The sequence below is a fragment of the Podarcis muralis genome, chromosome 5 (genome assembly GCF_964188315.1).
Source record: "Podarcis muralis chromosome 5, rPodMur119.hap1.1, whole genome shotgun sequence".
NCBI lineage: Eukaryota > Metazoa > Chordata > Lepidosauria > Squamata > Lacertidae > Podarcis > Podarcis muralis.
The window spans coordinates 94,493,786-94,516,389 of record NC_135659.1 but is presented as its reverse complement, the minus strand read 5'-3'; the positions used below and the strand labels follow the sequence as shown (position 1 = coordinate 94,516,389).

The 22,604-nt window shown below is 45.2% G+C and overlaps 1 protein-coding gene across 1 annotated transcript; it reads left to right on the top strand.

Annotated features, from left to right (window-relative positions):
* On the top strand, positions 1 to 22,604 carry PCMTD2 (protein-L-isoaspartate (D-aspartate) O-methyltransferase domain containing 2). The gene is made up of 6 exons (XM_028735452.2): positions 1 to 160; positions 11,254 to 11,590; positions 15,491 to 15,593; positions 17,292 to 17,463; positions 17,658 to 17,781; positions 19,310 to 22,604. The coding sequence occupies exons 2-6, from the start codon at positions 11,284 to 11,286 to the stop codon at positions 19,693 to 19,695; spliced, it is 1,092 nt and encodes a 363-aa protein (XP_028591285.1). The 5' UTR covers positions 1 to 160; positions 11,254 to 11,283; the 3' UTR covers positions 19,696 to 22,604.

Genomic DNA, 22,604 nt, shown 5'->3' with positions numbered 1-22,604 from the left:
CGTGCCGTTGGCGCCTGCGCAGTGGCGCCGCTGCCCTGAGGGGGGCTGTTTCTCCAGCTGGGCGACTGTTTACAGCGGCGGGGGGGCGAGAAACTCGGCGTGCGGAGGAAGCGAGCGGAGGCCTGAGGGGCGGCGGCGGCAGTTGGCGCTGGAGGAGCAGGTAATCTTGAGGGGGCAAGGAGACCCCTCCCCCCCTTCCTTCTGTCAGTCTGGGGGGGGGCTCCAGGTCATAATAGGACCCCCCCCCCAATCCCGTGACAAAGGCCGCCTCACCCCCGCCTGGCAGAAAAGGCCCCGGTCCTTTCCCTCCCCCCCCCCCCCAGATTGTTTACCACAACAGCCAGTGGGGTGCTTGCCCCGCCCCCCGCCCAGGTTGGGGGGCTCCTCCTCCCCAGTCTCCTGTCTCCAAGGTGGTGCAGGGCCCAGAAAGGGCTTCCTTCTTGGAGGGGGGGAGAGAGGCACTTTGTTATGGGGTGACACATGTCCTCCTCCCCCCACCCCACACCCCCAGTCACACCCCCCACCCCAGACTCCAAGGTCATGGTAGGGGGCTTTGGGGTGACCTAAGGGGGTGTGCTGGGCTGGGGTGGGGGGGGTCTCCTCCTCTGGAAGTGTCAAAAAAGACTAGCAGGCTTTGAAAGGGCTGGTACCTCCGGGTCAAGTACAGCAGCCTCGCCCAAATTAAACTTAAGTGGCTTTAATTGGGTTTTGAATCGGTGTGCAATTAACTGTTGCCGTTTCTTTCCCCCGGTTTTGTCGTGCTTGCTTGCAAAGTGCTGTTCTGCATAATGCTTTATCTTTCTTTTTTTTAATAGGGTAGGGTTAGGTTTCATGGCACCGAGAAGAGGGAGGGCAGCCTGAAGAAAGTTTGGGAAGCCACTGGTATAAACCAAAGCTGCAACCCCTACGCCTGCTAACCTTAAGAGTAATCACAACTGGACACAGTGGGGTTTATGTAAGGCTGCTGCTCTGTATTTCTTCTGCCCCACCTGCCCCACGGAGCTGGAGCTAGCTGGTGGTTTGGCCTCTTTACTCTGAATGGTCCCTATTCTGCCACTGCCTACAGCTCCTCACATATCCGCTTTTACTCCAGCTTGCTTCTGCTGTTGCTGTAGTCAGTTTTTTAAAATTTATTTTAAGGCACCTTGCGAGGACTTGCCGTAAAAGACAGGGTGCTATTAAGACAGCAACAGCACAATGCTAACCATGTCTACTCAGAAGTAAGTTTTAATTCAATTAAATTTAATTCAAATTCAATGGGGTTGAATTTAGTAGGGCTTACTCATTACTCCCTGATAAGTGAGGTGAGTGTTGCAGCCAAAATGACAGCACTTGAGAATTTCTCTGCTTTGGTTCATTTTCTCCCTTCTCCAAGTAATTAGAATAAAGGCTATAAAATCCCACCCCACACATCTTGCTTACCCGCCATGGGACTGGGGTCTTTCTACTCCTTCTCTCCTCTCTCCCCCCCCCCCCCCCACCTTGAGGCTAGAACTCCATAACTTCTTTCCCTCTCACTACACTTTTAAAAATCCCTCTTCCCCCATACACTGGGCCTGGCAGCCCTTTTTCCCTCTTTCCCCACTTTTCTTATAATAAAAATACCCCATAACTTCCTTTCCTCCCTTATCGACCCCACCTCCACCATAAAGTACAGTGGTGCCCCGCAAGACGAACGCCTCGCAAAACGGAAAACCCGCTAGACGAAAGGGTTTTCCATCGCGGAGGTGCTTCGCAAGACGAAGTTCCCAATGGGCTTGCTTCGCAAGACGAAAACGTCTTGCGAGTCTCGCCATTCCCCCCCCCCCCCGCTTTTCCCCCCTTTTTCAAAGCGGCTAAGCTGTTAATAGCCTTTTAACAGCTTAGCCGCTAAGCCTGCTAAGCCGCTAATAGCGCTAATCCGCTTAGCCGGCAATGGGGTTGCTTCGCAAGACGAAAAAACCGCTAGAAGAAAAGAATCGCGGAACGGATTCTTTTCGTCTTGCGAGGCACCACTGTACCTGATTCTTCCCAGCTTGGTAATGGGACAAGCCAGCTCTTTATCTCTCTCTTATAATGAGACCCCATAATGTGTATCTTTCTAGCCCAACTTCCAAGATAATGGGCATAAACCCGCAGTTCTTTTTCACTACCGTCTACACAAACTTGTGGGTCACCCTCTCTTAGTTTTCACTCTGCCACTGCAGTGCCTGGAGACAGGCAGTCAAGTCATGTATCAGTAGTGATGACCAGAGGAGAAATGACTACAGTGGTGCCTTGCAAGACGAAATTAATCCGTTCCGCGAGTCTCTTCGTCTTGCGGTTTTTTCGTCTTGCGAAGCACGGCTATTAGCGGCTTAGCGGCTATTAACGGCTATTAGCGGCTTAGTGGCTATTAACGGCTTAGCGGCTTTAAGAAAAAGGAAACAAACTCGCAAGAACTCGCAAGACGTTTCGTCTTGCGAAGCAAGCCCATAGGGAAATTTGTCTTGCGGAACGACTCAAAAACAGAAAACCCTTTCGTCTAGCGAGTTTTTCGTCTTGCGAGGCATTCTTCTTGCGGGGCACCACTGTACTGGGAAGAACAGAGAAAAGAAAAAGCGTGGTGCAGCTGCTGCAGCACAACTAGATGCGTTCATCTGCCCCAGCTGCAACAAAACATGTCTCTCTTATATTGGTCTCTGCAGTTACAGCAGGCACTGCAACCTTCCAGCAGCCTCAAAGGCATATTCCTCTATTGTCTCCCAAGACAGAAGGATACCAACCAAATTACTTTCTCCAGAGTAATGGGTACATTTTTTAAATTTTGCTGTTGTCATCCATGGCTTTGTGATAATTCTCCTCCCAACCCCAAGCCTCTCCAATCTCTAATAGAAGCTAAGCTTTAATATTAATAATAGTAATTAAATTTATAAACCACCCTTCATTCAAAGATTACAAGGCAGTATACAGCATAAAAATACAAAATGAAAACACAAAATGCATATAACAACAACCAATAACCCCCACCCACAACATTTAAAAGACCATAGATTGCTTAATCAGCCAAAGGCCTAGTTATAGAGTTGCTACATAACACAAATTAGGGCTCAATACACTCTGCAGCCACCTGGCTCTTGGCACTTTTCTGATCTCTGCTGCAGAAGTGGAAAAGCCTACAGGTAAGGACAACCAATGGAAGGTGTGAGAGCCAGTGGATCTTATTCACCTTCCCCAAGTCTCTCACTAGTGCCTGCAAACTCCTCCTCTCCTGGGCATCCTGCCAAGGACAAGCTATGCTGGTTCAAAATGTATTGCTCTGGGGAGCCCATTGGGGTGAGTGTTCTGCTGAGAGGCAGTTTTCTCCTGGGACTGTGACCCAAAGTCACCCCTTGGACCACAACAACTGTTTGCATTCAGGCAAATTCTCCTATCTGTGTTTTTCAATGCTGAGTAAGGTTACCACTCCCACAAAAGTTCCTCTGAAACTCTATACATTTACAGTGGTGCCTCGCAAGACGAAATTAATTCGTTCTGCAAGTTTTTTCTTCTTGCGAGTTTTTCGTCTTGCGATGCACGGTTTCCCATAGGAATGCATTGAAAATCAATTAATGCGTTCCTATGGAAACCGACTTCAGACCAGGTCCGGGGACAATCTGTCCCCCGACCTCTTCTGAAGGCTGGGGGGGGCGAAAGTCTTTGCTCCCCCCCCCCCACGGCAGCATTTTAAAATCGCCCCAGACAGCGGAGGACTTCTCTGCTGTCCGGGGCGATTTAAAAGCCCTCCCGGGAAGGCAGCCAGGGGGGACAAAGATTTTCGCCCCCCGCCAGCCTTCAGAAGAGGTCCAGGACCTCTTCTGAAGGCTGGCGGGGGGCGAAAATCTTTGTCCCCCCTGCCTGCCTGCCAGCGCGTTTCTCCGCTCCCCCGGGAGGGCTTTTAAAGGCAGGCAGGCAGGGGTGACAAAGATTTTCGCCCCCCGCCAGCCTTCAGAAGGCTGGGGGGGGGGGCGAAAGTCTTTGCTCCCCCCCCCCACGGCAGCATTTTAAAATCGCCCCGGACAGCGGAGGACTTCTCCGCTGTCCGGGGCGATTTAAAAGCCCTCCCGGGAAGGCAGCCAGGGGGGACAAAGATTTTCGCCCCCCGCCAGCCTTCCCCTCTTTTGAAGCAAGGGGCGGCAACGGGGAGAAGATCGCTTCTCCCCTTTGCCGCCCCTTGCTTCAAAAGGGGTCCGGGGGGAGAGAGAGGAAGGCGCGCGCCTTTCCCGCTGTCCCCTCTTTTGAAGCAAGGGGCGGCAACGGGGAGAAGATCGCTTCTCCGCGTTGCCGCCCCTTGCTTCAAAAGAGGTCCGGGGAGAAAGGGGAAGACACCAGCATTTTAAAAAACCTCGGGACAGCGGGGGACTTCTCCGCTGTCCGGGGCGAATTTAAAATGCTGGCGGGTGGCAGCGAAGCCTTCGCTGCTGCCCGCCAGCATTTTAAAAAACCTCGGGACAAAGGAGAAGTCCCCCGCTGTCCCGGGGTTTTTAAAAAACCTCTCCGCCCCCCGCCAGGCTTCAGAGCAGCCTTCCGAAGCCTGGCGGCGGGAGGAGGTCCGAGGACAGTGGGCAAGACGCCCTGGCCCGGAGATTTCCCTATGGGCTTTCGTCTTGCGAAGGAAGCCCATAGGGAAATTCGTTTTGCGAAGCGTCTCCAAAACGGAAAAACCTTTCGTCTAGCGGGGCGTTCGTCTTGCGGGGTACCACTGTAAATGGTTTCTCCCCTATGTAGGTTCTTTGCTTATGAAGCTCTTTCCACATACAGTGGTGCCTCGCAAGACGAAAATAATCCGTTCCGCGAGTCTCTTCGTCTAGCGGTTTTTTCATCTTGCGAAGCAACCCTATTAGCGGCTTAGCGGCTATTAAAGGCTTAGCGGCTTAGCGGCTAAAAGGCTATTAGCGGCTTAGCAGCTATTAAAGGCTTAGCGGCTTAGCGGCTAAAAGGCTATTAGCGGCTTAGAAAAAGGGGGGAAAGCGAAAAAAATCGCAAGACTCGCAAGACGTTTCCGTCTTGCGAAACAAGCCCATAGGGAAAATCGTCTTGCGAAGCACATCGAAAAACGGAAAACCCTTTCGTCTTGCGAGGCATTCGTCTTGCGGGGCACCACTGTACAGCACACTTAAATGGTTTCCTCCTGAATGTGTCCTTGGTAAACCCTCTCTTGTGAGAATGGGTTACCATATTATTAGTTCTTTGTATTTCCAGCCCAAGCCTCCAGAGCAATGGGTGCAGTCCCTCAATCTTTCTCACTACTTCTCCCTGGCCTTATGACAGTGGGATGATGCAGCCAGCCCCCCTACTCCTTTTGATAATAAGACCACCTAATGTTACCACACCATCTCAGGGGCATTCGGGTCGAAAACAGGGATGGCCCTCTAGCTATTATTGCTCTCCCATTTCTCATCAGCACAACCCAGTATAACCACTGTTCAGAGACAATGGGAGTTGTAGTGCAGCACATCTTGAAAGCCATAGGTTTCCCACCCCGCTCTAAAATTTCACTCCTCCTCCCCCCCCCCCCCACCTGCTTCTGACACTGCAGATGAAGTTCTTTTACAATAAAGGACTGGTTGAACCTGCCCCGAAGATACTTGATAGAGAAATGCTTACTATGGCATTGAAATCTGGGGCTCTGATTTGAACTCCATTAAAGTTTTGGAAACTGCAGAATAATGTTTTTCAAAAGCTATACTCGGGAATTTCAGCAGTGAAATTAGTTATTAATAATAATAATAATAATAATAATAATAATAATAATAATAATTTATACTCCGCCTATCTGGCTGGGTTTCCCCAGCCACTCTGGGCGGCTTCCAACAAAATATTAAAATACAGTAGTCCGTCAAACATTAAAAGCTTCCCTAAACAGAGCTGCCTTCAGAATCCAGGTGGACAACAATTAAAGGCAAGAGCGGACTACACTCAGTTAAAGCATATTTTTAAAATTGCTATTATGTCTATTGAGCTTTTCCCTGCACTGTGCTTTATTGAGTTGGGTGATAACAAACCCTGGAAAGCAGCTTGTCTACATGTTTTAGACTGTTATTATTTACCAGAGCTGAGCTCTGCTTTGACCTTGAATAAGTGTCAGGTAAGGGATTTGCTCTCCTGGATAGAATCTAGAAGGGACCTGCAACTATTTAGAGACACCGTATTTCCTCCTTGGTATCTGTTCCTGAGAACAGAGCATTTTGAGCTAATTATCTAACCAAACTTTCACCAGTTTCCTTAAGAAATGCTTATATTGGGCTGCGTTTCCAAGTGATGCCCTCTGCAGTCTTGGATAGTCTCTACAACAAGGTTCCATATGCAGACAGACTTTGTATTTATAGTCAGTCTCAGGTGGAAGACATCACTCATTATCTTTTAGCCTGTCCCTTATATAGTGATCCAAGAGATTTATTTCTAAAACCTTTGGTCCCACAAGCAAGCAGTCACACACCTTGACAGAAATGGTTTGCTTTCTTTTGAGTGACAGTAACAGCTTCATAACAAATAGTGATCCTCTATGCTCTGGCCGCAGAAGAAAAAATAATTCAGCAAAAAGGGGTCACTATAAATTTATGTGATGATTTGGAGGTTTGATCTGAAATCAAGCTGGATTTGAGTTTGTTGGTGTCTCTGGTAACTTCTCCCCCTTACATAATGGATGCTGGCAAATTGGATTTTAAAAAAGCAAAATAATACTAGAACTGGAGTTGTCAGAGGTACACAAGGGAAAATGTGTTTTAATGATCAGGAACTTGGCAGAGTGTTTGCAGATTTTTATATTATGAATGTATTCTGTTTATTATTACTATTGCTTAATAAAAGTTTGTCATGGCCTTTGGCTAGAGCCATAAATTTACGAAGTGAAACAGTATTCCCCCGCAGATTACCTCCAATATCACTGATGGTATAAGCATTGTGTCCTGCTTTAGTCCTAGGGACTCTTAGTTAACTGTTGCAATGAGAGCTGCTGTAGAAGTTTATCAGTAAATGCAAATTTCCCTCTTTCACCCATTATGATATGGCCTTATCCTTCACCATTTCTAGAATAAACCATGGAGGTTTTTCCTGGTTTACTGAAAATGTTGCTATTGGCTTTGAGATCTGAGCTTTGATCATTATTTCATTTTTCCAGGTGGCATCCAGTGAGTATCCAGACACACATGCAAAGTTCTGTAACTCCACCTAATTATTTGTACCATTCAGCATCCTGGCCTTTAGTCCACATAACAGTGTTTTGGTTCCGTATCTACGCACGAGGCACGGGGCAGCTGCCAGCAGCTGTAATTCTAGTGCCAGAAAACACATGGAATACACAAATCATTCAGTGGCTCTAATACATTTTGAATCCAGGGTGTCTGCAGCAGGTCTTGGCTGCAAAAGGAGCATTGCTCTGTGTTGTGGGAAGACTATTCGTTACCACCCACCACCCTCTCTCCCTGTGCTACAGAGTTCCTCTGTGTTAGGGCAACGTGGACAGGAGACTCTGTTTTCAGCAAGTGTGCCCTGGGTTGGCCGCAGACCAATTCTCTCTCGTAGTGGCAGAACAGAGCATGCAGAGGCATGCTAATAGCCCTGTGACTGGACTGCAGCCAGGTCAGATGGCAGCTGCCTTGTGTTGGGGTGCTTTTTGACTTTGTTATCATGTTGCTTTGAGAAGAATGGAAAGCAAATGGGGGGGGGGGGGGAGAGGTTAAGCCTCTTCTATTGTGGGTGTATGTAAAGTAAGGCCTAAGTTGTATTAAAGGTCAGAAGGAGAAAGCTGGAAGGAGGTGCATTCAAACTTAAATCACCCTTGGGATGCTGTTGGGAGGTTAGCTCTCCATGCCTGGAATATTTTCTGCAGCCAGATACTTCACACTGAATAGGAATTCCTAGACTCTCTGTTAGGTTTCTCTTTTCTAGAAAGCAACAGTTAGTCCTCTCACAGCTGGAGGTACACATTTTGATAATGTGAGGATTGTATGTTACCACCTTAATTTATACAGTCATACCTCGGGATGAATACGCTTCAGGTTAATCATTTTTGGGTTGCGCGACCCGGAAGTAACGGAAAGTGTTACTTCCGGGTTTCACCGCATGCACAGTTGCTCAAAATGACATCATTCGCAGAAGCAGCAAAACGCGACATGCACAGACGCGCACTCGCGTGTTATGTTCGCTTCAGGATGCAAACGGGGCTCTGGAACGGATCCTGTTCGCATCCAGAGGTGCCACTGTACTGCACAATTATTGTGCCTGGTGCTTTACCGAGCAACACAGGCCAATGCCGGAAAGAACAAGACAGGCCCTTGCCCCAAAGAACTTACAAATTAATTTCAACAGGAAGACAAATGAAGGTAGGGGAGCTCTACCGAAATATAAGCAAAGTCTTTGGGCTGTGTTTCTGTTGAGGAAAAAGTAAGTTTTTTGAAGGATTTGACTGCCACCAATACGCTGACTAATGCCTGTAGGGTTCATATGTCATCATATTTTTATTATTTATTTATTTATTCATTCATTCATTCATACATACATACATACATACATGCATGCATACCCCGCCCATCTGGCTGAGTTTCCCCAGCCACTCTGGGCGGCTTCCAATCAAGTGTTAAAAACAATATGAATTGAATACCAGTTACTGGGGGTAAAGGAGAGAGTTAATATCTTCATGCCCTGCTTTTGGGTTTCCCAGCAACATCAGTCTGGCTGGCCACTGGAAACACAATTCTGGACTAGATGCAGCAGAGACTTCTTGTGCTGGATGCCCTCTTGGTTCTTCAGGTATCTGCTGATAGGACCAGTTAATCAACAACTAGATTGCTCAGAAGGCCAGTCTGGGGAAGAATGCAGAAGCAAATGGCCAAATTATCATCCCTTTTACCTCTTTGTCAACATATACATAGTTAGCAGAGGCTGAAATCTCATCCTGGCACTGAGCCTTTCCGGAAAGTAGGAGAAAGACATCAGGCCCTGGGCACTTACACCTCTAAAGGCAACCAGGAGGAGCTTGTATGGGGCTTAAAGTTACAAATTTAGCTACTACAGGGGCATAGGTGGGGGTCGGCCACTTGATGGTCATCCCTGAATCAAATAGGTCTCATGGAATACTTCTATCCTGTTGCTGCCTTAACTCCTCTATTGCCCAAAGGGTATCTGTGCTAAAGAGATTACACTGTCTCGGTGTCAAATTCTGAGCACAGTCAAATATGCAGTTTATAGTCAAAACATGCAGATAAGCAGGCATATACAAACGGAGGAATGCATTGTGCATAAATTTTAAACTCAATGTGTGCAAAGTCTGGTTTACTTTTGTGGTAATGAGTCTGAGCATTGCTGATGAGAATTGTTTCAAAGATGCTCTAGATTTCTGCAAGGATGATCATAGTCTCCTGTGCCTTGGGTAGATTTTGCAGTACCTTCTGGTGCTGTTCCTAAGTTTTTGAGGTGCACGGTTGAAACGTTGTTTCTGCTGAATACATGCAACAATGAAGCTGAGGCAGAACCTTCTAAAGCAGGAACAAACGCTGAATTTGCCGCTTCTGCAGTTCTTGCCAGAAAAAGCACTGTAAATAAAAATTCATGTTGTGCTCTTCCAGTATGAAATGTTAGCTGTCTGTAGAGAAAAATGAGACAGCTTTGGCATTGCAAATTAAGTTATTTCCCATTAGAACCGGTTCTTTTAAAAAGGGCTGGTATTGTTCAAAGATGGTTGCATATTATATTGTGGTACAGATCACTGCAATGATCTCCAAATTGCTCTCTAACCATTCACCTCTGGGTGTTGGTGTGGTGTTTGTACATTTGCCTTAACAGTAAGGTTTTGGTTTGAGTCTGTTTGCCATTCCTCTGGTATATTTTGTTTATAACTAGAGCTACAGCCTCAGTTGATTATAAGGCTGGGAGCCAAGGTACTACTTTAAGGGCATGCCAGGTTCACCTAGGAGGATTTTTGACTATTCATTTCTATTTTAGCTTTTAGGTCAAATTGCTATTTTTTAATTGGCCAGCTGGCCACACTAAGGCAGACATTTGCCCTTCCATCTTCTTCTTCTTCCCTTATGCACATTAATACAAAAGGCTGTATTTTCTCTGTAAAGCAGGCATTTGTGTAGGTCTACATAGAGTCTTATGCATATTTTTCTTACCAACACAGTCTGCCTTGTGCATGTGTTCAGGCATGCACACGTGGCTCAGTTTGGAGTCTGATTTTCTCGGGGTGTTGTTGTTGTTATACCCCGCCCATTTGGCTGGGGTATAAATTATTAAAGAATGTCTCTTTAAGAGCCAAGTGAGGCTTACATGGGAGATCTGAAGGGGTTCTGTTTGATAGTCCATCTCATTTGCAAAGTTCTCCTTCCAGCAAACTGCAGTGAACTAGCACAAAGGAGAGCTGTGTTTTCTTCCACATGCAAGCAAGCACCTCCTAGTTTGGAGCAAGTTGCTTCATCAGGTAATCTCCAGCAACAGGAGTGGTCATTTGGGATGTTTTTGGAGTAATGCCCACCCAGCCATTCCTGATTTAGGCTGCAATCCTAACTCTACTGTCCTGAATTCAATAAGGCTTCAATAAGACATGCTTTAAGTTTGCACTGTTTGCGTTCATCCCAAGAACCCTCCTTGATCCATCGTCCAGTGGTGGCACTTAGAAAACCAATAAGGTAGGGATAAGGAATCTGACCCGCCAAATGTTCTTGGACTCATCAGCATGGTCAGTAGTCCAACAACCTCTGGAGGGCCACAGATTCCCCATCCGTGCAGCATGGGGTTAAGAAGTAGGCTCAAGAAGCCTCAAGAAATGTGAGACCAGACCTGTTGTGATACATAGGCTTGAGGTCTCACCAATCCTCCTCTTTTAAGAAATGTTCAAAGTTCCTCCATGCAGTATTAGTGCTTTTCTGCTCCAAATGTTGGCAAAAGACAGAATATGCTTCGGTGTGGGGAATGCAATATAGAACTATCCAGAATCCATGATGTTTCCATAACCAGAAGCAACTTCACAGAACAGCTGACAACACAATAAAAAGTGTCCAGAAGGTTCACTGGTATATCATATCAAAGGGTTTTTCTGCTCTAATAAATATGCATATGTATTTGAAATCCCCCAGAGCAAAAAAGGAGAGCAGTAACTGGTGATGTTTGTATATGTGAAAGTGATTTTGGTTCTGTGTCTTTTGACATGCAGGATATGCTCTACAGTGCACTTAGCATCACCCGGACTTTTGTACTTGAGCAGTTTTCTTTGACTGGTGCAGTGACTTTCTCCTTTTTCCCTCCTCTGCTCTCCAGAATTGGTTTTTGAATTTGTTAGCGTGGACAATGGGAGGTGCTGTGAGCGCAGGAGAGGACAATGACGAGCTAATTGATAACCTGAAAGAGGCTCAGTACATCCGGACAGAGCTCGTGGAGCAGGCCTTCAGGGCTGTCGACCGGGCAGACTACTACCTGGAGGAGTTCAAGGACAATGCATACAAAGACTTGGCATGGAAGCACGGGAACATCCACCTTTCTGCTCCCTGCATTTATTCGGAGGTCATGGAAGCCCTGGATCTGCAGCCTGGGCTTTCCTTCTTGAACCTGGGAAGCGGCACTGGCTATCTGAGCTCCATGGTTGGGCTCATCTTGGGTAAGTGACTCTTTTGATCAGCTAGATGATCCCTGCAACTGTGGGGTCAACACATGTTCTTAACACTGACAATACAGTGGGTGCGTTTAACCCGTGGGCATGTTTTGAGGAGAAGATTAAGAACAAACATAATACAATGGACCCTCTGGATACGAATTTAATTCGTTCTGGGGGTCTGTGCGCACCCTGAAAAATCCATATTCAGAGGTGCCGCTTCTGCGCGTGGCGCGATAGAGTGCTTATGCGCATGCATATGGCGCGCACAGCGCTCCTGCGTGAGTGGTGAAACTGGAAACATACTTTCGGGTTTGACGCTTTCGCAACCCAAAGTTTACGTTACTCAAGAGTAACATAACCCAAAGGTCTGCTGTAGTGGTCTTCAAATATCTGAAAGGCTGTCCTGTCTTGCAGAAGGTAGAGCAGGCTTGTCCTCTGTTGCTCTAAGAGGGCAGGACAATCTACGGAGTGGAGATTGCAAGGCGCCAAATTTTAGTAGAGCTATTTGACAGTAGGACAGGGTGCTTCAGGACAGGCTCAACTCTCTGCCAAGACCGGACAGCCATCTGTCTGAGATGCTGTAGTTGCATCCAGCAAGGGGTTTGGATAGTTTTTTTTTAGTTAGTTAGTTAGAAGAAAAGTTTGGATTTGATATCCCGCTTTATCACTACCCTAAGGTGTCTCAAAGCGGCTAACATTCTCCTTTCCCTTCCTCCCCCACAACAAACACTCTGTGAGGTGAGACTGAGAGACTTCAGAGAAGTGTGACTAGCCCAAGGTCACCCAGCAGCTGCATGTGGAGGAGCGGGGACATGAACCCAGTTCAGCAGATTATGGGTCCACCGCTCTTAACCACTACACCACACTGGCTCTCACACTAACTAACTGGTTAGTTAGTTAGTTAGTTAGTTAGTTAGTTAGTTTATATACTGCCCTATACCCAGGGGTCTCAGGGCGGTTTACAGAATAATATCAAGATATAAAATGACAAAGTACATAATAAAAATAAAAAACAACCCAATAGTCCCTCCCCACAAAACAAAAACACATTTTAAAAGGGCATAGGATGCAAATCAGATCAACCCAAGACCTGGTTTAAAGGAAACGTTTTTGCCTGGCACCTAAAGGGGTATAATGAAGGTGCTAGGTGAACTTCCCTAGGGAGAGTATTGCACAGACAGGGAGCCACTGCAGAGAAGGCCCTGTTCTCATGTTGCCACCCTCCAGACCTCTCGAGGAAGGGACACACGAAGGAGGGCCTCAGAAGATGATCTCAGGGTCCAGGTAGGTTCATATGGGTAGAGGCGGTCCTTGAGGTATGGTGGTCCTGAGCCATTTAAGGCTTTATAGGTCAAAACCAACACTTTGAATTGGGCCCAGTAACTAATGGGTAGCCAGTGCAGTCGGACCAGGATCAGTGTAATATGCTCAAACCTCTTAAGATCTCTCCCATCTTCATGACTCCATATTCTGCTCTTCTGTGGGGTCACGTCAGACAGAAGATGGTGAGTAAATCATCTTGCACATCAAATGATGTGCCAAGTGGCCCTATGGTGTCTGGTTTGGAACAGTGCATCTCTCTAGGACCAGAGTTGGTTATGTGCCTAGGAGGGCTACCTGTTCTTCACTACTACACATAATAACCCATAAAGTTTGAAAAAGAAACACATCCAGCACAAGCACAGGTGGTTGCCTGGCTTTCCAAATTGTGTGTGTATGCGTGTGTTCAGGAACAGCCTGAGCACCTTGCTGCACATTTATTATTTATTTAGAGCATCTTTACCCAGCCTTTCAGCTTTAAAAAAATGCCAGGGTGGCTTACAACACACTTTGAAATCATTAAAAATGGAACAGTTAACAAGTAATGAAAGAATAAACAGCCTTTTATCCGGCAGCTGAGTCTTTGAGAGCACCCTTCTCCTCTCCCTTTCCCAATAAAAATAACCTGCGTTCAACAAGTTCCTTTTTTTAATTAGAACATTTTATTTATTTTCATTTTTAATGCATCCTTCCTCCGAGAAGCCAAGCGTTGCACACATGCTGCCTCCCCTATAACTTCACAACAACCCTGTGGGGTAGATTATGCTGAGAGTGTTTAACTATCCTTTTATGACTGACCAGCTATTTGAATCCAGGTGGTCTCACTCGTTAAGCCCAACACTAATTGCTGCACTGCATTTTCTGTTGAAGTTTGTTCCTAAATACGACTGTGTGTGCTCTCTTCCTCTCTCCATCCCATCCCACCCACCCTTTCGTTTTTCAGCAGCAATAATAGCTTATAGAAGGGAGTCATCAGCAATAAACAATTGGGGCAAGCTGCAACTGTGCCAGTTATTTTCTGGAGTTCAAAATTAGTGCTTGTTTTTGTTTTTTAGCTTTCAGTGTAACTACTGAATGGCAGGGATGTATCTAGAAGGGCTTAAGCACCATTCTTTTAGATTCCGAAGATGGACCCTGGAGCAGTTCCCAGGGTGCATAGATGTGAAAATGTTTGCCTAACCAGATCATCCATGCAGCGTGCCTCATTGCTGGCCCCGTACTCTGCTTCCAGGGTCATCAGTTAGGATGGTGCACTTGGGCAAAACGTTTTCACACACATATGCCATGGAAACTGCTCCAGAGCGATCCTGCAGATGCAAAATATTGTGAAATTTCAATGAGCAGAGAAAAATCTGGATTTTGCATTGTTGAGCCGACTCTCCTAAACTTGATGCTTTACTCCCTTGCTCAGAGAAAAACAGCTGTGGTCCCCTGCCCTTGAAATCCCCATCAACTGTTGCTGCGCTTCACTCATTTTTCATGCTCCACTTCATATTGTAGCACAGCAGTAAATAAAACCAGGAATGGGTGGTTGGCAGCTTGTCATTCGCCTCCCCCCCCCTTCGAGAAACAGCCTTCTCTAATGGCGTTATGAAGCTCTAAGAATGGAAGTAAATGCAAAACCCACTGGAGGAGATTCTTGCTTAGTTGGGTCAAAATATGTTGGTGTAAATGACCTTCTGGTCTAGAGAAATGGGAGAGATTTGTTTCCTCTGGAGAAATGGAGGGCAGGTAAACAGAAGCTCTTGGGAGGACTACCTTTGAGCCCATTAATTGTATGGCAAGGTAACTTTGACTAAATATACCATCCGTAAGCATCTTAACAGAAGTCTCTGAATGCATTTCTCCAAGTTTTTAAATATGCTTTGCTAATAACTTGAAAATAAAGTAAGCTTACAAAAAAAAAAGCCATGTAAGAGCCAGGTGTTGGATTGTAGTTGTTGTTGTTTAGTCATTTAGTTGTGTCCAACTCTTCATGACCCCATGAACCAGAGCACGCCAGGTGTTGGATTGGCCAAACCCAAACTTGCACATCTTTCAGATGTACTTTCTCATGCTCCCTTGGTGATTTTCCTCTCACTGGCATCCTCTCCTGTTCCTCCCTGCCTGTTACAGTGGTACCTCGGGTTACATACGCTTCAGGTTACAGATGCTTCAGGTTACAGACTCTGCTAACCCAGAAATAGTGCTTTAGGTTAAGAACTTTGCTTCAGGATGAGAACAGAAATTGTGCTCTGGCGGCGCGGCAGCAGCGGGAGGCCCCAGTAGCTAAAGTAGTGCTTCAGGTTAAGAACAGTTTCAGGTTAATAATGGACCTCCGGAACGAATTAAGTACTTAACCCGAGGTACCACTGTACTTTTACTGAGATGTGGGACTCATTTTGTAGCCATTCTGTTCTGCAGGTTGGGTGGTTTATGCTAGTAACCAACTCTCAAGTTTTGAGGAATTTGCTTTGTATCTGCGCCTTAAGAGAAGATCAAAACCAGCTCAGAGTCTGAGCAAAGCTTTTTGGATTCATTCTGGTTCTCCATCCAGTTGTTTTTAAAATGTTTTTTCCCCTTGCATTCCCTCAACATATGCAGGCCCTTTCGGCGTTAACCATGGCGTAGAGCTTCACTCTGACGTTATAGAATATGCAAAGCAGAAGCTGGACTTCTTCATCAGAACCAGTGACAGCTTTGACAAGTAAGATTGGACATGCCTAATTTGCATTTAAACTGACTTCCAGAACAGATTGTAGCAATCTAGGTGGTAACTCCTAGTTAGCAGCATACGGTGAGTTCAAGATGCATATGGGTGTCTTGCATATGCGATATTAGGTGCTAGGATGCAGAAAGAAATCGAGAACAGTTCTGTCTTCCACTCTTGTGGATTTTACATACCTGATACATGCCTGAGCTTAGAAACAAAAGCAATTAGTTGGGTTCACTCTAGAAATTTTATTCAGGTTCTTTATGGTACATTACAAAGGAATGCAGTTTTTGAAAAGGCTTCTGAGATAAAACAATGCAGTGGGTGAAGTTTTTGTTTATTTATCAATGTTAAAATTAAGATTTTAATCAAATCTCTAAGTGGTTTACATAACGTAGTATAAAATATTGATTAAAAATAGCTTTAAAAACAGATTTTAAAACAGTAGACATAATTAAATTATCAAAATATAGATAAAGCCAGCATTTTCTTTTTCTTTTATTCCCCAGTTTTATTTATTTATTAACATTCTTCTATTACATTACAAATATAATAAGCTCTGTAATGTCATATGACAATGTTTACCAAGCATTTTCAAAAAACAAATATACAGAATAAAAATTACGCGTCAGGGCAAGCTTGCCTAAAGAAATGAGTTGTTTTTCATACACCCCAAAACTTGCTTTTCCATCGGGAAATTGACATTGTGGTTTCCCTGGGCAAGAAGAAGGGATATACACCACGCTGCAAACCAAACATGCTTTTACTGCTGGACCCCCATCCCCAAGGAAAGTGTACTTCTGGGAGAAGGCAGGAAGGAGCCATAACCCAGTGGCAGAGCACTTGCTTTGTACACAAGAGGTGTAGGTTCTGTCGCTGGCATCTCCAGTTAAAATTAACTTATATGGCTGGGAAAGAGTTCAACCTGAGACTTTGGAGAGGTGCTGCCAATAGTAGACAATGACGGCTCACAGTCGCGTTGGTGGGTGGTTTTTGCAACCCAGCACGGGCTCCCTGGCCTCCAGAGCCATGCCATAAAAGCCTGCCATTGCTCCATCCCTGGGCTGGCTGCAGAGGCTGCAGCGCTCCTGCCTGGCCTTGGTTTAAATCAGCCAATCGGCGGTGGCCTGGGGGCGGAGCAAAGACCAGGTAAGGAGGCTACTGCCTGCACTGGCCATTCAGTCGTCTCAGAGCATCGTGGAGAGAGGTCCATCGTCAGGACGTTCTGGAGGTAGTTGATTGGGAGCAAGGGAGCTGGGAAGGGACCGGGGACAGTGGTGGAAGGCATGGGGGGCTGGCTTGTAGCCCACATAGAGGATGCAGCACAGTGGCTCTGGGTGGCAAGGTTGGACGTTTCTGTTTGGGTTAGGTCCATAAGTTATCTCGTAGCCTTGGTATCTTGCCCTTTTTTGTTTTACAATGCAGTGTTGGGGGTTTTTTAAATACTGGTTTTGATAGACCAACTGTATAAGAAGGTAAATTGCTCATTTCGGCCCCAGCTACCTTAGAAAACTGTGTTTGCCAAGTTTCCATAACAGTATTCCAAAATGGCAAAGTTTGCAGTTCTGGAATGTATTGGCCATATACTTTGCTTGCCTCGATATTAAAGGATTGATGTTTTAATATATGGGGGCTTAGAAGCTCCAGCCTGTGAAATACTTGTGCCATCTACAAGCGTCACTCACTTCTCAGGTTTGAATTCTGCGAGCCTTCCTTTGTCACCGGCAACTGCTTGGAGATCTCTCCAGACTGCTCTCAATATGACCGTGTCTACTGTGGTGCGGGAGTCCAGAAGGAGCATGAAGATTACATGAAGAACTTACTGAAAGTTGGTGGGATCCTCGTGATGCCATTGGAAGAAAAGGTTTGCTTCTGGGACGGCAGGTCCTCTCATTCCTATGTACCGTTTACCCCTTGCTTTTTGCAGTGAGCTCAATTCACCAAATTACCAGCTGTGTGGCAGAAAGGGGAGAGGGTTTATTTTCAAGGCTGAGAAATAGGCCATCTATTCTTGCTATCAAGAGGTGATTCATCTTATGTTTTTGTTCTCAAACGCAGCTGACAAAGATAACACGAACTGGCCCTTTGGCCTGGGAGACGAAGAAGATCTTAGCTGTTTCCTTTGCTCCTCTGATCCAGCCCAACCACGCAGATTCGGGGAAGTCAAAACTTGTTCACTTGCGTAAGTGTGCCACTTATCTATGCGCCTTCTCTATTTGTCTGTTTATTTGTTGGGTTGAGCTGTGCAAGGCTCAGAGAGACATTCCTCAGAGGTGGGCACTCTTTGCCATAGCTTGCAGTCTGACTTGCCCTAGGCTGTGCACTTTCTCACCATGGAAACAGGACTCACCCAGCATTCAGTTCTGCCTGTGTGTGCTCATGCTGGTGATATCATCACTGCATTGGCTAGCATGGAGGCACCAGTTACACAGCAACTTGTGTGGTGACCTGCCCCACTTTGAGAATGGCACAGATTAGCCAGCTGCCGGCTTTGCTGGCAAAATCTGTGGCAAAGCTGCTGTGCTCTTCTGACTAACTGTAAGTTTCTTCCAGCCATTATTATTATTATTATTATTATTATTATTATTATTATTATTAGAATTTATATACAGTGGTACCTCGGGTTACATACGCTTCAGGTTACATACGCTTCAGGTTACACACTCCGCTAACCCAGAAATAGTGCTTCAGGTTAAGACCTTTGCTTCAGGATAAGAACAAAAATCGTGCTCCAGCGGCAGCAGGAGGCCCCATTAGCTAAAGTGGTGCTTCAGGTTAAGAACAGTTTCAGGTTAAGAATGGACCTCCGGAACGAATTAAGTACTTAACCCGAGGTACCACTGTATCACCCTATATCCGGTGGTCTCAGGGTGGTGCACAGAATAAAATCAAGATATTAAACCACAAAATACCTAATAAAAATAGAAACAACAAGCCAATAGCCCCTCTGCCACAAAAAAACCCACATTTTAAAAGTGCATAGGATGTGAATCGGATCAACCAAACGCCTGGTTTTTGCCTGGTGCCTAATGATGTAGAATGAAGGCGCCAGGCGAACTTCCCTGGGGAGAGCATTCCACAAAAGGGGAGCTTCTACAGAGAAGGTTATAAAGAACCTTAGCAGAAATGTTATAAAGAATTAAGTAAGAATAGATTACCTACGGGTCAAGGTGTAAAATCTAAGGTTAAATTGTGTTAAGATAAATTATGGAACAAAATCTGAGAAAGAGGGAAAGGACTTGCTGAAATAACTAATAGAATTAGAATACAAAAAAGGGAGGTGTGAGGAAGTCAAGGAAATAAGTAAATGAAAGATAGAGATATGAAAATACTGGACGGGTTTTTTTTTCTTTTTTAAATGTTTTTGTTTTTAAATGTTTTTGTTTTTTCTTATTCTGTTGTATTGTTGTTTTTTATTGTATTTTTTATTTTTGAAGTATTGTAACTTTTTATTGTTTGTTTTTCTTTTTTCTGTAATTGTTAAACTTTAATAAATATCATTTAAAAAAAGAAAGAGAAGGCCCGTTCTCTTGTTGCCATCCTCCAAACCTTTCAAGGAGGAGGCACACAAAGAAGGGGCTCAAATGGTGATCTCAGGGTCCAGGTAGGTTCATATGGAAAGAGCCATGATCTGAGGAAGTGTGCCTGCTCTTTAGTCCATGCCAGCCAAGGTCCTACGCTTCTTACTCTTCCCTCTCTCACATTTCCAGCACCAGTGATGGTCCGCACGCTTCAGGACCTTGCACGCATTGCTATCCGCAGCACCATTAAGAAGCTGATTCACCAGGAAACAGCGGGCAGAAACGGCAACGGCCTCAGGAACCCACCGAGGTTTAAGCGAAGGCGCATCCGCCGCCGCCGCATGGAGACCATCGTCTTCTTGGACAAAGAGGTCTTTGCCAGCCGGATCTCCAACCCCTCCGACGATAACAATTGCGAGGAGTTGGAGGAGGAGGAGAGCAAGTTGGAAGAGGTGGAAAAAGCTGTCCCTGAACTGAAGCCCGAGCCTCCTATAAATGTCCTGAGAGAGAAGGTCTTGAGCCTGCCCCTGCCTGACCCTTTGAAATATTACCTGCTTTATTACAGAGAGAAATAAAGGTCACTGTCAGCATCAAGCAGAGAGGTAGGCAGGACAATAAAACAACTCAGTAGGGCTTGACAGATGTATGCCACTTGCTTGCCTGTTAATGTGACCACGCATGGTGGTAAGCTGGCCGGGGGAACGTGGCTGCCGTGTACTTAAAATGTGATAGCATTTTTCAGATTCCTTCCCTTGGTTAGTGTGCTCCAGTTTTGTCCTACAGCAGAGCTTCCTCGGTTGGGGGTGGGGGGTGGGGGCAGGCTGGCAGCAAAGCGTTCAGCTGCTTACTGAAATGAGGGTCTCATTCAGTAGCGGAGGGAAACCAACTTTGCCGAGACATCTCTGGATTTCTCAACTATTGTTTTTTGCCAGGTGGCGGATACAGAATCATTTTGGGCAGCACCCTAAAAGTGGAAATCGGGAAGATGACAGACTCTCACCCACAAAGTCTAGTCTCCTCCAAAAGCCCACAAAAAAGCACAATTTTACAAAAAAAAGTACAAAATTGTGGGTTTGGTGTATGTGCGATGCCCAGTTAAAGCTGTTGTTTTTAAATCAGCAGGGGCTTGGTTTAGGCAAACACTTTTTTTTACAAGGGAGGTTACCCTCTAAGAGTATCAATATGGCCTCCTAAAAAACTCATTAACAGAATTCCTATTTGATAGGAGAGAGAGAAATGGGCATTGTGAGGTTGAAACAGAAATAATTAAGATGCAGTGCTTTATGCTGCAAAACTCACTTTCTTTCTCCCTCTCTTTTTTTTTTTTTTTTTTTTTTTCGTTTGACTTGATGGCATGAAAAACTTGCTGGGCTCATCCAGGTTGTGGTTTCATTCTCTGAAAGGATATTAAGTGGTTAGGGAGAGCAGTAGAGGGGGGAGGAAGTGCAGAGACTGATTAGTATTTAAAAAGCCATCAGACCTGTCTGAAGGTCTGTTGCAGGAGTGCTGAATCGGGTATGTAATATTGACAGCTGTGAAGTTCTTTTTTTAATTGGGGTAAGCACCTCATCACTTGGAAGGTGGTTCTTTTTTTTTCAGAGAGTGCCCAGAATCTGGAATCAATGTTTGTTTTTTTTAAAGAAAACCTAAAAGGCTAGGTGCATAGTGTTGTCATTGACCCAGCAGAGACCTCCGCTGCAACAAAGGGACTAGGTGACTCTTTGTGTAGGTTTTTCTAGGCGAAAGGCATATAATTATACAGCCTCATTCATCTTAGTTTGATTTTGTCCCTTTTCACCAGTTACACAGCTATACTTTAGTTTGACAGTGTACAAAGATGTGTTAGACTGCTCCATGGCACACCTACTTAAATTATTTCTCTAGCGTTGGTAAGTAATCTTTAGCCTAGGAATTTGGAGTGAGAAAAGAAGGAAGAGTGGATCTTGTTGAAAGTCTAGGATTTTCCTGTAAGTTGAAATGCTAGGGACTAAATGCAATTTTCCCCCAAAGAAATTAAATGCAATTCTTTTGGTCCATTTTATAGTCTTTAGAGTTTCCTATTCATCTTGTAAAATGGTAATCTCATTGGCATTTTCATCTCAACTTGCAAATAGACAAATAAAAATTGTCCCACATAGGAGTCGATCATCTCCCACATGCATATGTGAATCCATACTTAAGGATGCAAGTGTCTTTCTTATCCAGCCCATAGTATTCAGAGGTGTCCCCAAGCTGTACTCATGAAAGCAGGGATCTGCTATGATCTGCAGCCCAGACATTGCATGTCCAGTGTTCTATTATTTCATTTTGTGTCATCTGAGAGGTTTTAAGGCAACAAAAACTAATCCTTTGTAGAGCTCTGGTCCCCATTTTGCACCTGCAAGTTCAAAATGCATCTTACAAAGTAAAATCTGAAAAGGAACACACCACAGCTGTCGGTCAAAATCCTTATGTACTTCTTAGTTCTCCTGTGCTTCAACCATTCAGCATTTTAAATTTATATGAAGCTGCCTTATACCGAGCCAGACTAATGATCCACTTAGCCTGGCGTTATCTTTTGTGGATGGCAATGGCTCTTGTATGGCATGTGCCTCCCCAGTGAGCAAGACCAGTTTTCATCTTCCAAAGAGCAGCTTGCCAGAGAAGCTACGAAGTTGCCCTCCGTAACGTCGACTTAATTTTCAAATGATCTGGTGAACAAGCCTCTTTGAGTTGTCAGCGAAAGCTGCCCCAGAGGGAGGCAATCTTTCCATTAACCATGTTTGACTTCTTTCCCCCTGCAGCGTTATCAAAGACATTGTGTAAGGGGTTTTTCCCCCCATCATCTTGTCCATTTTAAAATCTTCTAGGACTCTCTTTTTTTTTTAATAGAAAGATAGGCTCTTGTAGGGCTTTCCCCTCATTTTGTTTGAAAATGCATTCATGAGTAATTATGCTCTGTCCACTTGCTGTGTTATCGAAATGCAAAAGTAGCAAATGTTCGCTTGCGTGTGTACGTGTGCACACACAACATAATTGTGAAATAACGTAGGCTGTAGCATTGTAACAGGAGGGAAATTGTCAGTGGTATTCCTACACACCAGCATTTACACAATGTTTAATCCAGTTCAGTGGTTGTTCTTAGTAAACTAACTGTAGCTGCTGTCATTGTTATTATGATTATTATTTTGTGAAATCTGTTCATCTTTTATTTTGCCCTCGGACATCAACCGTCTGCAGTTTCACATACCTGTGTTTAAGCCTCACGTGGTTGTTTCGTAGCTTTCGATAGGGTCGCCAAGTTGTCCGCACGCAGAAGGAAGCTCTCCTCCATAGGTTTCGTTCTCATATGGTAGCTGAAGATGTACATAGCTGTGGAAATGAAGGTTTGCAGGGGTGGGGAGTACTTTCTGAGGCATGGAGAAATGTTGGAAGCAAATGATTTAAAAAACAAATTTTTATCAAAATAAAACGTCTTGTGTCAATAAATATGTTCCCATTGTAA

Bases quoted from the DNA above. Each gene is read 5' to 3' on its own strand.
- PCMTD2 (XM_028735452.2), top strand. From the start codon at position 11,284: ATGGGAGGTGCTGTGAGCGCAGGAGAGGACAATGACGAGCTAATTGAT. The intron at 15,594-17,291 runs GTAAGATTGGAC...CTCACTTCTCAG, and splicing joins ACCAGTGACAGCTTTGACAA to GTTTGAATTCTGCGAGCCTT. The intron at 17,782-19,309 runs GTAAGTGTGCCA...TCACATTTCCAG, and splicing joins GTCAAAACTTGTTCACTTGC to CACCAGTGATGGTCCGCACG.